Source organism: Gymnogyps californianus, chromosome 1 (genome assembly GCF_018139145.2).
Source record: "Gymnogyps californianus isolate 813 chromosome 1, ASM1813914v2, whole genome shotgun sequence".
In the NCBI taxonomy this organism is placed as follows: domain Eukaryota; kingdom Metazoa; phylum Chordata; class Aves; order Accipitriformes; family Cathartidae; genus Gymnogyps; species Gymnogyps californianus.
In genome coordinates, this window is record NC_059471.1 from 195,830,361 (window position 1) to 195,845,602 (window position 15,242).

Here is a 15,242-nt window from a genome sequence, read left to right on the forward strand (position 1 = left end):
AAAAATGCTAAACATTTAAAACTACTAGAAACCATCTGAAGACGGAAAGACAGACAGACAGAAAAATGCAATTTTCTCAGCAAACTCAAGAGCCAGGAACTTCTCTTTACCAGGTGTAACTTAATGTGAATGAGACTACTGACTCTAGATAAGTGAAGCACAACCAAGATTACAATTCAAATACTGTGAACCGTTTGACATGTTAACAAAAAAGAACATGTAAATACAGACCAAGCCCATGTCCTTCCTCTCACCTTTGCTCAGATAGTGCCCTTAAGTACAGGCTTTCCTTACAAAAGTCTGTGCACGCTGGAAAAGCAAAATTATTAAATATTATGTTGGCAAAGTTCACTCACGCAGACTCTGATCAAGGCTATGCCATGGTCTGCATATTCGATCCCCGATTCAAGCTGGACTAGCAACAATCATTCACACCACTGCAATACAAAAGATGCCATGCTGAATCTTGTGTGAAAACAAGCTTTCTGCAGAAGTGACAATAACAGAAGTTTATATATATTAAAAAAAAAAGGACAAAGGAGCTCTTAGACAGTTCTTGATAAAGGAGAAAAAAAAATCTCACTCATTGCAGAATCTGTGAAGCTTCTGGGACTTATTATTGACAGATTTATTTTTATTTTTTTTAAACAAGTTAAGCACAACCACCATGGAAAATAAGCTGTCAAAGTATTTCCCACAGTTGTCCTCTGTCTTGCACCACAGCAAAATCATAATGCAAAAACCAGACATGGGCAGCTTTATTCAGACTGCAAATCATATTGCGTGTCCTTGATGTTTTCCCTTCCAGTATCCTCTTTACAAATACTTTCACTTACAACAAGAATATCCACTGGGATTAACTCTGTTAAAATCCACTTCCTGTTAATGGGATTGTGTGAAATTTGGTCATAAACAACTAGAATGGACACATTTTGATTCAGACATTTCCTAAATTTGCTTTCACAGGAGTTTTTTCACTATGAGTGAATTATTTGCTCTGGGACTCCTTCTAGCAAAAGAGAGTCACAGAATCTAAGAGAAGCTACAGGCTCAACAGTAATACATACCAATACACAGAACAGCAACACTTGAGAAATCTCATTTCTGTCATCACAATGATCTGATGGTACATTAATACCTATATATTTATCTTACCTTTTATTTCAGAAATTTTAATAACAGTTTATATGTCCAGAAAGCACCCTTATAATCATAGAGGTCTCAGGCATAGTATAGACTACAGTTTAAGCAGTGATTTCTAAATTTGGCCCAATATTTTCTAGTGAACTTCCTTTTAGAAAGATTTCTCTTAATGATTTAAACCTCAAATAACTATACCAGTATCCCTTAGTACTTTTTAAATGCTTATTCACATCTAATATTAAAAAGTACACCTTACATCTTATTTGAAAAGTTTCCCTTAAACTACTGACTTCAGTTTATAGACACTGAAACTTGTAATCCCCAACCACTGCTGCAGAGCTCTGTATTTGAAAAACCACTTAATGAAAAAGCATATTCATTATGAACACCACACTATATTTCAGCAAAAGTATGCTTTTAATCTAGTAAGATCGCTTTCTTAAAATTAGCATCAACACATTTATAATTTTGTTTGCATTTCTACATTTAAAAATCTTGAACTAGATATCATGACTAAGTTAAAAGGTTCTACAAACAAGCCATTGCACTAAAAGCACTGCCGAAATAAAACTTTGTTTCCTGGACATTTTTAACATTCTTTGAATTTGTGCTCACAACCAATGCAAATATCTGGTGTTCATATGAAGTAAGAAGAAAAAAAAGTCATATAGTCCACTGACTTCTACAGTACTTACAGGAGTAAGTTAAATATGTGAGTATACACATAAAGGTGCAGAGGTCCTCCATATTATAATGAGGTTTTAATGTTTATTTTTCAGAGTTTTCTAAATGCTCTAAATTCACCACAGTAGGCATCACTGAGGAAACACATTGGTCCTTTCTCTGAGGAGCTTATTTGTCTCAGCTCTCCAAGAGCTGACTGCTGTAAGCAAAATGAAATCAGCTTCAGACTCCAAAGAGATTAAATATCACAGCTATTTGGTAACTGTACCATATAAAAATAGCTAATGAACTCAGTCTTGACCACAGTTCACACCCCAGCTGGCATGAGACAATAAATATCAGTAGGCAAAATCAGGAAGCGTGAGGTCTTCCTACTCCGAGCCTCGTTGGCAGCCTCAGAGACAGTCTTCCTGTCCACTTCATCCTTTGCTAAACCCCATGAAATTCAGAGAAGTATTCACTGACTTCTTTCAGTTTCAAGCACATACAAGTCCCTATTCCTTGCCCAGCACTTCTTTCCAGAATCAAATTGCAAATTGTGTCCTGTGGAATAAAAATAATTTGTACAAGTAGGGGAACAAGATGAAGTGTTTAGCGTACAAGCATATCCCTTGTAGCATAGGGATTGTATCTATCCCTAGCTCCGGAATAAAGCCTCTTTGGGACCCCCTTTGCCAACTCTCATAACTACTTAGTTCACTCCCTAAGTATTAAAGTATAATGGTGGTTTCAAATATGTGACAACATTGCTTAGACAATCCATGAAAAAATTATGTTGTCTGTAAATTACTTGGGCTTCTTTGTTTCTGGCATTTTTTGTCATACTACCTTAAAAGCACCTCTATGAGGGATATTATTGTTTGAATTGGCCACAAAAATAAGAAACCCAAACAGAATACAACTCTTTCAAGCTTATCAGTGAATCTGTGCTGGTTAAGGAAGCAAGGTTGGCTATGTAACTTTTGTCAATACAGTCCACTGTATGGTACATACTCTTTGGGGCAGGTACAAAACCCAGTTCTACAGAAGCTGTCTGCCTTTTTTTCTCCCTCCACTGTAATTAGTGAGCTTTCTACAGGAGGTTTAAAAAGTGCCTCAACTTATTGACTGAAGAAGAAACCCCTCAAGAGCTATTAAAGTAGTCGCTCTTCGAAAAAATCACTGGAGGGTCAGAGAGCATACCAGGAAAGTATGCTTACTGCTCCCTAAAACTATAGAGAAAAAAACCATATAATTAAAGCTGAAGAATATCATATTGATTAGCACCACTGAGAGAAATTAAAATGGTCCTCCATTATAAACCCCTAAAAATTACACTATTCTTTATCAGGTACTAATTGGTACAAATATTAAAACTGCTGGCATAATTTTAAAGCTTTTGCAATATTAATACACCTACCATCTGATTTTGTAATTTTTCAAACATTACTTTGAAGCTCCTGTAGCCAATTATATAGTGTTATTATTAATTACAGCTTGCTGCTTGAAATACAGTGTTATCAATAGAGTTCAGCTGCATAAATATAAAAGTAGAACTTAAAATTGAATTCAACTGTTTCCCCTTTGTAAGAGTATGTTAGAATGTTATTAGTTGTGAAAATTAATTTGTTAAGCTTGAAACCAGTCTTTAAAGCAGAAATATCTCTGGGAAAAAGGTTACATTTCACATATTGTATTTCTTCAGTCTTCATGTTGCAAGATTTTTTAATCTTCTATTAAACAACATCTTGAGGGGGGCAAAAAAAGAAAGTCTATTCATCAGCTTACTTAACGAGATATAAAAAGCTTTGGGTTTATATCAAAGGTATACAAAGATGACTGCAGGAAATGTGAATTAATCTTAACAGCAATCCATTTTATTTATTTCTAAATTATCAATGAATAATCTAAGTTGAGAGGAAAGGTTACACACCCTTAAGTGTTATTTTCCTGCTCATCCCTCCCTCCCCACTTCCCACTAAGCTTTCACTTTATCCACTGAAAACTTTAGACGTCCAAAAGATATTAAAGATAAGAAGTAATCCAATAATTTGAAGAAAAGCAGAGATACAATGCACAGCTGTAGACACACAAAAAAACTGACAAGAGACAAAGATGACCTAAGAACTATGTCAAAGAAATGTCACAGACCATTCTCTATGTAAACAAAATATAGCTAGCTATGTTGAAGTCTGAAGCAATTTAAATAAAGCTACTGTAGCATTCATTCAATATACGTATTCATTATAATTAGCTATATAGTTATCAATGTGACAGTAATGGTAAAATATTATGAAGGATCATAAAGTAACTGCAGCCCCTTCTCAGAACAATGCTATTAACTGCAGTATACCAGGATAAAGGGAATAGCTAAAACTACAAAACCCTGTTCCTAAAAACAAGCATTCAAGGGTACATGCTGATATTAAGTACACTGTTCTCTTCTGGGGTAAAGCTGCTACGAAGTTATGTCATTTTGGCTCAGTCAAAGATCTAGTCCTAAATCCTCTTTGCTGTCTTCTTTACACCTCTGGCAAGACGTGCAAAACCAACTTACAAGATAAAAAGGGGCAAGCAATGCTAAAGTTTCTCACCTATTCTTAATGATCAGCTACAGTTCCCTGCCTTTATCATTTTTACCTCCTCTTCTGATAGTTTCATAAATGTTTCACTGCCAGTACTCATCACCATTTGTGCCAATTTTTCGTTGACCACTAGTGGAGATAAAATCTGTCACATAGCATTTCATATATTATTTGTGGATTTGTTACGTTTTCCAGTACAAACTCTGCACTAACTGAGCAAGTACTCTGACCCCAAAGAGATTTTGCTGAACCAAATGTTTTTGTATTCTGCAAAAAAGTGAAAAGGATCCCATGATTTTCTCTCTGATGGTAAATTCATTTGGTATCTAATAGCAGGGGGAATGAACCATTAAAAGAAGTCTGATTAGAGACTTTCCAACATTTATTTTGTCAAACATCATTAACAGCAAAGTAAATAGAAGAGCAATATTCAGCAGGACAGTTTAATGAGGACTTGGTAAAATATGCTTCCTTCTTTTCCCCTTTTTAGTTTCTCTCAGTGAGTCAAGTTTCACTCAATTTAATGCTTAAACTCTTAAGCATTATCGTTTTGTACGAATTCATTCCTTCGGCCAACGTACCAAAATTATTTGATCACGATGCCAAAATGATTATAGTGATATCATTGATTAACTTTGTAATGGGAGTAGAAAATACTATAAATTTAATCATTGTTTTCAAACAATAATGCATGGAAGAGTGCAATGGAACAAGTACCATTCCCTATTCTCTTTACAATTGTTGTCATGTAAAATATCTAATTTCCAGCTATGCTTTGTCCCAGACAGGATCTTTGTCATTAAAATGAGAGCAGATTTTGATATTTAATATATTCTGTGACAAGTCAGGGTGGCACCACTTTGACCTTTTCAGTATTCCACATTTCATTTGGGAGCCTGTTCCTTCCTTTCTGCTTCTGTTACTGATCAAGAAATAGAAGTTGAGCAGAGGGCCAATCAAACTGGAAATTAGAGGCAAACAGTCAAGCTCATGACAAATAAGTACCTGAAAGTATAAGTACATGAAATTAATCTCTATTTTAAAAATATTTAAAACCCTACCCTTCTTAATTGAGTGGAGAAAACTTAAAAACAAACAAACAAACAAAAACAAACAAAAAAACCACCCATGTTTTCCCATTCATATTTTCAAAACTGCTATCTCACATGTCCTCTTAGGCACTGAAATTTTTTCAGAAATGAATGTATTAATTTCTTTCACAGCTTGTCTTCAAATTTATTGCTTTCCATTATGCTTATCTTCACATTCATTTTGCTCCCAGTTGTTGGTTACTTAAACAGGATGTAAAGTACTCAGAAAGGAGTTGAGCCGTCCTATGCATTTGTATGCCAGCAGCACAGGTGGAACCTGATTAGATTCTCTTAACACGCAGTTTATTAACATAGAGCTGGTAAGTTTTGCTGTTTTGTGTGCAGACTTATACTATGTGATGATTTTTATAAACCTACCTATATTCTATAGTCTCAGACCTCATAATTAGATGCTATTCAAACTTTCCATTTTAAAAGCATTTCCAGCCCTATGGTTCAGGTGGAAAGTCTGAGGACAGTGGATAATAGAATCGGGCTGGAAGGGACATTAAGAAATCATCCGATCCACCTCACAGCCCCAAGGAAGAACTAAGTACACTTATATAATCCCTGGGCAGGTGTTTGTCTAATGCGTTCTCCCAGATCCTCAGCAATGGAGGCTCCAAAATGTCCCCAAGCAAGCCGGTCTAATGCTTTAATGTCTTAAAGGTAATGGTTAATTCCATTACTTCTGTTCACATACACGGTATTTGGATGAACAAGTGGTCCTCTACCTTTCTGTAAAAGCCATTGGTATATTTGAAAACATTATTTTTCATCACCTTCCCTTCTTAGTCAACTATTCTTCAGGCTAACTAACCACCTTGCTCAGTCGCTCCTCATAGGCCACATTTTCAAGATTTGTGATTGTCTTTGTTCTTGCTTGCAGAATCTCTCACTTTTTGTGAGGTGAGGATCAAAACCTGTACTGAGTCAAAATGAGGTTTCACAACTGCCAGGCAAATTGGAGGATTACTCAAATTATTTTACACATGGTATGCCCGTCTACATGTTCCAGTAAAACATGAGGAATATAGGCAGGCTATAATTTACCAGCATGCTCAGATCATTTTTTGAGATAGTATTTTCTGACCAGTCTTTCCGTATTCCTTATTGTACAGATCCTTCTTGCTGAAGTACAATGCCTTGCATTTGTCTCTTAAATTGCATACTATTTTTTCAGACCATATCTTCGGGTTTGGACTCTAAGAATCTCTTCCAATACACTCCTAGTCCTTCCCAGCTCGAAGTTATCTCCAGCTTTTACAGGCATATCCTTCATTCCAAGTCCATCTGGACTTCACTAAACATGAAAATATTGGCTAGTACCTGTTCCAGCATAAATCACTGCCAAATACCACACAACATTCGTCCTTTTAAACAAAAACCATTGCTAATTACTCTGAGCAAAGTTTTCTAAATAGGTCTGCATCCAGCCTATGATATTTTCTCCTAAATCACAATACCCAAATTTGCTCAGGACAATACTGTATGTGGCAGCTGAGATAACACTACTAAATTCAAGAGACATGACGTCAAGTGCTTCTTCTCCAGCTATAGAGCTGTTATCCTGTCAAAGAAAATTACTAGATGGTTTTGATACTATTTGTTCTTGACAATTCTGCATTGGCTATTGATCACGTCCCTGTGGTTACATATGATTTACCTGTTTATTTATTTCAACATTTTTTGAGGAATTAAAAATTACTTGTCTGGTTTCTAATTTCCTGCCTCTCCTCTGTTTTCCTTCTTCAGAACCATTCGAGTCCCTGGTACCCACAATAGTGGGTAAGTTAAGTTGCTATAAGCACAGAGATCGCCAAAATCAAGTGCTCTAGTAGAGAACAAAAGTCTTATGGAAAAAAAAAGCAAACAACAAACAAATATAATTTTTTATGTTTCTTGGTATTACACAGATCTTGTAATGTTTAGGACACCCATTCATGATTTTAACTGCTTTGGATTAATATTTATTTAATAAATCCTATTAACAATAATTGTTTAGTGAATGACAATGGTCTTTTTTTATTCTAGGACTGATCAAGATCCAACTGACACAAACTCAAGTCATTGTGATTATAATTAAATCACTGTTGTCATTATTGCACCCATCTGAAGAACTCTTATATTTCTGGAAATGGGAAATGGTAAAAAAGTCCTAAGCATTTTATTTGTCTACTTTCAAGACTCAGCAGAAATAGCTGGGCTGCAGATGGTTTCAAGAAAAAGTGATTTTCAGCCAATGAACTACTCAGTGAATGTCTGGGGCAGCCAATCTGTTCACTGCTGTATTTGACACAATAGATAAACTGCCTCTTTTCGATATGAATTGTGGAAGAATTATCCACGCCTTTGCTAACTCCAGATCAAACCAGTGTATTGTAGTCAGCCTTAGCTCTCCCATGAAGACATCTAGGCTCTGACAGCATTGATTAGAAGCTAGAAACAGAATATTTATTAGTTAACCAATCAAGCATATTATAAACACCAGTTCTCCAATTATATGTATCACTGTGTTTTTGTCTTCCTGCCGAATTGTTGCAAGTAATCAGTAACCTTTATGGTTCAAGCATAAGTACTTGAAACACACATGTGCCTTCCTATATGATTGAGATTGTCTCTATATTTACATGTGGTTATTGAAAATGGAAGATATTATCATATTTTCTCACCCAAACTGACTTGAAAGACCCAGAGTTCATATGTACATGCCCTGAAAGTCAAATCCAGTAGATTAATCCAGGCTCTCTGAGGAAGGACAGGAAGGCTGTTTGCAATTTTTGTTTCGGTTTTTTTTGAAAGGATATTATTTTGTGCCATTTAACACTGTACTTAGTGAAAGACCAATTCCGCCCTCTTTCAAACCACCTGTTACTCATCATCTTATTCCTTGGTGTCCGAAACCTACTGCTCCTGAGAAATAGCCATTTTTTCAGGCCAGAAATAACTATGGTAGTGTGAAAAAAAAAAAGATCAAAGGGACTTAAATATACTTCTCATAATAATGCCTGTATTTATACAGCACATTTCATTCTGAAGGAAAAACAAGAAGGGTATGTCTTTGTACTTCACAGATATTTTTGCTGTTTTTCAAATTCATCAAAATTAAAAACACTAGATTTATCAGTGCTGGAACAAGGAAAATGAGGTCTCATTGGATTATGATTTTCCTAAGCCAATTCAATTGCATCTCCTCAAATCTGGCTGTAATTCAGCTGTTGGTTGCTTTTTGCCCCTAACTCAGCAAGGAGCTCTCCCTTTCCGAAAGGGGCAAGAGACATACATCTTTTGCCTCTCTCAAGAGCTCTTCTTAAATTACTGCCAGAACTGTCACCTCAGCAGACACACAAGCAGCAAAATCATCCATAACCCCCTCCACTTGAGTCCAGGTAACACGCCTGCAGGTGTTCTGACCACTCTGTGTAGACCTAGGCAGAGCTCAGTGATGCTCTGTAACCCAGCAGCTATAAATACAAAACCTGACAAACATACACTCACCAATTTCTCTGGAGATCTGGGTGAACGCCTCCACGCCGCTTTCTCCATAGTTGCCTTCGGAAGCCAGCGTCGACACGTAGTTCCACCCAAGGGCTGTCACGATGTCAACCATGGCCTGTGCTTGGTAGGAGTCCGGTGGGACCACTCGAGAGAAAAAGTCATACCTGGTGTTATCGCTCAGTTCTGGAGCTGTAGATGCATAGCTGATTTGAGGTATCTGCAAATAAAATGACAAGTCATTCAAGCCAATCTAACACCATTTTACACTACATACTTGTGTGTTTCAAAGGCTTAAAATAGATTATGCACAGGCATTGCACAGAACTATCTTGTTTTAATTAACTCAACTGATCAGAAAGTATCTCAGATTTTGTACAATGTCAGTCAAGTCTTATTGTATAACTCTCTCACCAAGAAATAATGCATTCTGCTTTTCTCCGGATGTCATGATTCTTGACATGTAAGTGTAACAACTTCTTTTTTGATCCTGGCTCAGGTAGGAACAGGTGAAGAAAAAAAAATTTTTAAAAAATGGAGGAATTCTTACTATTACTACAGAAGATGAGAAGGTCAGTTTTGATGACTGTGATTCTTAAAAATGCTACAATTAAATTTGATGAGTAAAATGTAGATTATTTCCATTTCATTGTTTTGTTTATTTATGTACATGCAAGTGTGCTTTCCCATTTTATTCCTATTTTTCAAGCTTTGTCTGTTGTAGTTTTTTCATTTTCCAGTTTTAATATGGTATTGTGCATGATTTAAAAATATGGAGACGATGTAGTTAATACCAAAAGCTATCTCATGAGAAAAAAAAAACAACAACAACAAAAATTATCTGTATATAGTATACATATAGAGAAGCAGAAAGGTTACAAGGATGGTAATCTTTGTAGGAGCCACCACAGTATTCTTTGTAGAAACAAACAAAAAAAATGCAAACCACTAAATAACTGAAATACATTTTTAAAATAAATTACTAATTTCATAGGAAAAAAAATCTAGGGTGATTTTCTATTAACTCTTATCTTAAGTAAATGGTTTGGCAATGTCCAGAAGAAGCTATCTGTAAGCAATATTCAGTTATTCTGAAGAGTATTTTGGAGTCAGAAAGTTTAATTAACATTTATGCTAAATTAAACGGGCAATGATTTTCTCATTTAAAATGGTAAAACTGACGAAATAGTCACTAGCTTGAAATGAAAGATACTCCACATATTGCATTGCATTTGTAATCTATATTAATAATAGGTGTTTAATTCACATCTTACAAAACATAAAATAGTTTTCAAGAAAGCAATCTGAACAGAGTTCCTAAATTGATTCTGTTGAGAGCTGAATTTAGCAGCCCCAGATAACAGGTGATCTGGTAAATGCTCACTGTCATATTAGATGCTATACTAGAAGCTTTCTGTGCAACCCTTAGGTCCTGTACAGTGCTTCCTCATGAGCACAAACTAAAAAAGCGATTTGAGGCAAATATAAGGGATTTAAAGAATCTGGTCTTTAACCATACCTGCAAAGACAGTGTAGACTCTTACAGCCTGAAAAAACAGTTTATAGCCTAAGGGATGGCAAAATCATTTCTCAGTCAGAAGCAAACAAAATGAACTCTTATGTCTATTGGCTATATTCTTCTTTAAGAAATTTTCTACTCATGGAAACTCCTCAGAATAAATATTCTGAAATGTTGTAATAATACCAACCAGAGAGAACAGAAAAAAAGGAAAGGGAGGATCACAGAAAAAGTAAGCTAAAGGTTGTATCTCATGGAAATCAGTATTCCTAACACAGCAAAGATCCACTAAGTAAAAATAAAGGATAAATTGTCCTTACAAAACTTGCCTTGTATAAATTCCCTTTCTTTCAGAAAATGTTCGAAACATCTTTATCTCTTTACAGACAAGAGATTTGGGCCTGTAATAACACAATTATGCACATTTAGAGCATATATCATTCCCTTTCCAAATTTGCCCTATTATTCTCTAAACCAGTTGTCTTTTTCCAGATGGAAAAAAATGAAGACAACCTCTGTGATTTTACTTATTTTGCTCCTCAGTGTGCCATTTCACAAATACTATGGCATTGTTGCTTTGCTGAAAGTTATTTCATCAATAATGTTCATAAAATCAACACCAGTAGGAGATCTTTTAGACGGATACTTTGTCATTGAAAATCTTGAAGCCTAGACTACAGAATTATATCCATTAACTTTCTCAGTTCCTGTTTCTCTTCAGGCATGAGATGAATAACAAATCCGAGATATGTCTTTGTAGGAGAGTCGTTGGTTCAACACAGCAATGCAATGTTTCAGGTCCATAGAAATATTTTACGTACTATGAATAGTACAGGGCCTTGGAAAATGCAGAGAAGAGAAGCTACTTTCCTACTTTTCAGCTCTTTGTAGTTCAGCTTCTTTCCCAGAGTTATTTCTAATAACAGTGGAAGAAAACAGAAGGTGAATACAGTCCAAACCCAATACCCTGAAATCATTAGGCACACCTGGTAGGCTTAAATCACCACTGTTTTATAACTTCTGCCAACTTTTCACTAGCGTGAAAGAACAATAGGTCATGTAAAAGTAGGGAGAAAGACACTCTCTAAATAGCAAGCCATCCCTAAGTTTTGAGAAAAATGGTTCATGCAATGGAATACGTAGTTATTTTCCTTATTTCTTTTTGTATACATCCCTCATGGTTATAGACAACACTTTACGCTCAAGAATTTTCTCCCCAAAACTGCAGATCTCCCACCCAGAAATACCTCATGGATTGCTTTCTGTGAAAGCATTTTGTGCGAAAGTAAACAGAAACTTCTTTCTTTGCCTGCTTTTAAATGTACATTTGTATACAGGAGGGCACTGAAAAACAGCTTTAAAATTTGAGGATTTGGGGTATGTTCCAACAGTTACACAATTACTGAAAAGACTCAGAACAAAACTCAAAGAAATAGTTTGGCATAAGGACAAATTGTTAGGATTTAGTGGTTCAATAATCCATGAATGAAAAATATATACATTAAAGTGTAACAACTCTAGTTATGGACTGTAGGTTTAATAAACCATTTTACGTGTCCCCAAGTACATTTTACAAGATAGAGCATAATGCTGCCTAAGCAAGGGAACTGTTATGCTCTATCAATTCAGTAATATGTGTTCTTAGAACTCCCTAAATACAGACTGTATTTATCCTTTAAGTTCCACTGGCCCCTAGAGACATAAATTTGCATTTTGAAAGAGACCTGTAAAGGGGTTTTATATTTCTCATTCTGGATTTCTCAATCTAAATTTTCAAAATTAAATACAATATGCATAACATTTACATTGTATTTAAGTCCTATATAGCACTGTTAATAGTGTATTTCCTTTTCTTTGGGGGAAAAAAGAAAAAAAACAGTGGATTATATAACCACATTTGAATCGGTTGTCACACAACAGCTGTCACATTCGCTGACAATGGCTAAAAGCATTCACATTTGAACGTTCATTGATATCTTTTTTCTGTTCTTTCCTACTCTATGGTTTGGGCACTGCCTCCCGTTAACCAATAATCTGCTGATAAACTCTCGACTTCTAGTGGGTGTCAGACTTGAACTCTGAAATTATTATACAGAGGAATGCATAGAAGACTTATTTTAATTATTTTTTTAGCCTGAGCTATCTATTAAACGTTTAAAAACAAACATTTATAGTGTGGTGCTTTGAAACAATATCCAGCTTTAGTTATGTACTGGTCTTAATCCTGGTGCATACTGAACTACTGCTGAAACTACCAGCAATCCCTCAGTCCTTTAATCTAAGTCAGTGGTGGCTTCATCTCATTCTATTATGCAGTCACTGGCATCAGAAAATTATTCTGCTTGCTTAAAAAAATAAAACAATTAGGAACAAACAAACAAAAAAAAGTTAAACAATTGCTGCTAACTAAGTAGAGCGGCTAACCCTTCAAGATACATTCAAGCCAAAATCAGCAGTTAGTCTCTGTTTTTCCTGGATCATTTTGTATACACCTCCTAGCTGATTTAAAATCTGACTCTAAAGATCTCCCCTTCCCAGAGGATTAGAGATGACGGAGCAGTTACTTTCAAAACTAACTGTCCACAAAGCGTGACCGTGGCAGCACTTCAAAGGTGGAACAACATCTGTAGGAGATATCCACCAAGCATTACTACAGAACAGACTTCTGCTCCCTGAAGGAGAAGGTGTGGACAACTTCAGAAGTGCCAAAGGCAGCTAACGTACCTTTTCATTTATTTCAGCCAAGTGGTAAACCACTTTCAGTCCCTCGTACGCTGAAAATAAAAGCCACCCACCACTCCCGAATCCAGGACTATTCACAGGGAAGTATTACCCTGGATCTGTTTGGTGGATCCAGTGCTGGGATCCAAACCCAAAAACATAGAGGTATTGCACTAAGGACAGCAGAGGAAACAAAGTGACCTGGGTTTGCCCTTCCAGTAAAGTCTCTTCACCACAGCAGGCAGCTCTTAGTATGCCTTCTCTTCAATGACATGCTGTCCAAGTTTTGGACTGAAGTTCACCGGAACCTTTTTTATTGAGCTTTCAAATCCATTTGCATGCTACATTTGTCAATGTAAAGTATCAGCTGGCCATTTCAAATGCCATCTTCCTTTTTACAGCCTTTCAGCTGAAATCATGATTTGGGAGCAGAGTAGCAGACAGTGAAACGAGCTAAGCTCATAAGAAAAAAGACCTGAGAAAGGAATCACCAGTAATTTTGAACATTACAGATTATGAGTTACACTCACAGCAGTAACTGTGCTGTACAGTCACCCAGAGTAATGGGCTTAAATCACTCACATCTTCAGTTTCACTACCCACTCAGTCCTATCACTACTAACTTTAACATATCCACTAGCATTTTATTTCCCTTTTCCATTCTCTCATCACTGAGCAGTCACTTTTTTGACGAGTATTAGCAATAGCACATTAAAAATAGTAATAATTGTAGCTAACAAATTGAAGTCAATAAACTTTAGGTTAATGATTGCTCAATATCAGCTGGCATTTTACCACCAACTAATAAAGCTTGCAAAGGAGTAAAAGTGCTTGAAATAAAATTTGACTGTGGAAACACGTTTTCAACTTGGTGACTTTTTTGAATTTTAAATGTCTATCATTAATCATTAATGGCCCTGTCTTTTCAAGATTTTTATTCCCTCTTCTGTACAGCAAGAAAGAGTTCTTTGTGAGTACAAAAACCTCACAGCAGTGAAATGAATCCTCAGGGCCTAGATATTGAACAGTTGCTGGAAGAGAGCTGAGGTCACTATATTTTAGCTATTAGTCACATTTGTAAATTGCCATCAGCCAGAGCATCGTCTTAGCCTGCTTTCACTTCTGAAAAACATGTCAGCCTGCAATACAGTAATGCTAAAATCATTCAAGGTAGACATTCAAGATTCAAAAGAGTTTGATGAGGCTTAATAATATCTTACACTATACCAAACAAGATAAAAAATGTTCTTTTTTGTTACTAACTGTAGGAGATGAAATGCACCCTGAAACTGCCCATTTCTCTCCACTGACTATAAAGGGAGCCTAGGAGATTAATTCAACTGTTATACACACACTATGTAGAACAATACTGTAAACAGCTACATGTCTTCCGTTGAATCTCACAATCCCATTCATTTTGGCTATTAAGACATGACTATTAAGACATTTGTGCACAGATAATGATCAACTTCCTTCTGCGATGTCTTTATCTTTCCATCTATGACAAAAACTGAATAGGTCACTCACACCATTATTAGGGACCTCGTTTCATTCATTTTCAGAAGAAACCAACATTAAATCATCCTGGGAAGATATAACACATTAAGACTCAGTAATGCCTTTGGAGATGTGAGATGCCCCATTCAATGCTCCGAGCAGCTGAGCAGGGTGACACCTTGCCAACTCCACTGGCTACAACCCACCTCTGCTAGAGCTGATGTGGAAAAGTTTCAGCATATGAAGTTTTCTGATTCAGCCTCTTTCCATGGATTTTACTATGAGGAGGAGCTATCTATCTGTGACAATATATTTTCCCAGTAAATGTATATATATATTCACTTATATTTATAAACACATGTAATTCTAAACTATATTTATTTAGACATATACACTTGATGCTCTCTCTGTACATTAAGGACACTCAACCACAGTATTTATCGTGTGTCCTGCAACACATCTTGTTTAGGAATTACCACAGATTTCCACCCCCCCCAAAAAAAATGTTCATATGAGCTAAACCAGAAG

General features: G+C 36.0%; 1 protein-coding gene across 1 annotated transcript in view; it reads right to left on the minus strand.

The window, feature by feature from the left end:
- GRM8 (glutamate metabotropic receptor 8) overlaps positions 1–15,242 on the minus strand; it is a 353,252-nt gene that overhangs the window by 283,049 nt on the left and 54,961 nt on the right. Inside the window, exon 2 of the mRNA XM_050893816.1 lies at positions 8,981–9,197. Coding sequence (XP_050749773.1) covers positions 8,981–9,197 — 217 coding nt within the window. The remainder of the gene's footprint in view (positions 1–8,980; positions 9,198–15,242) is intronic.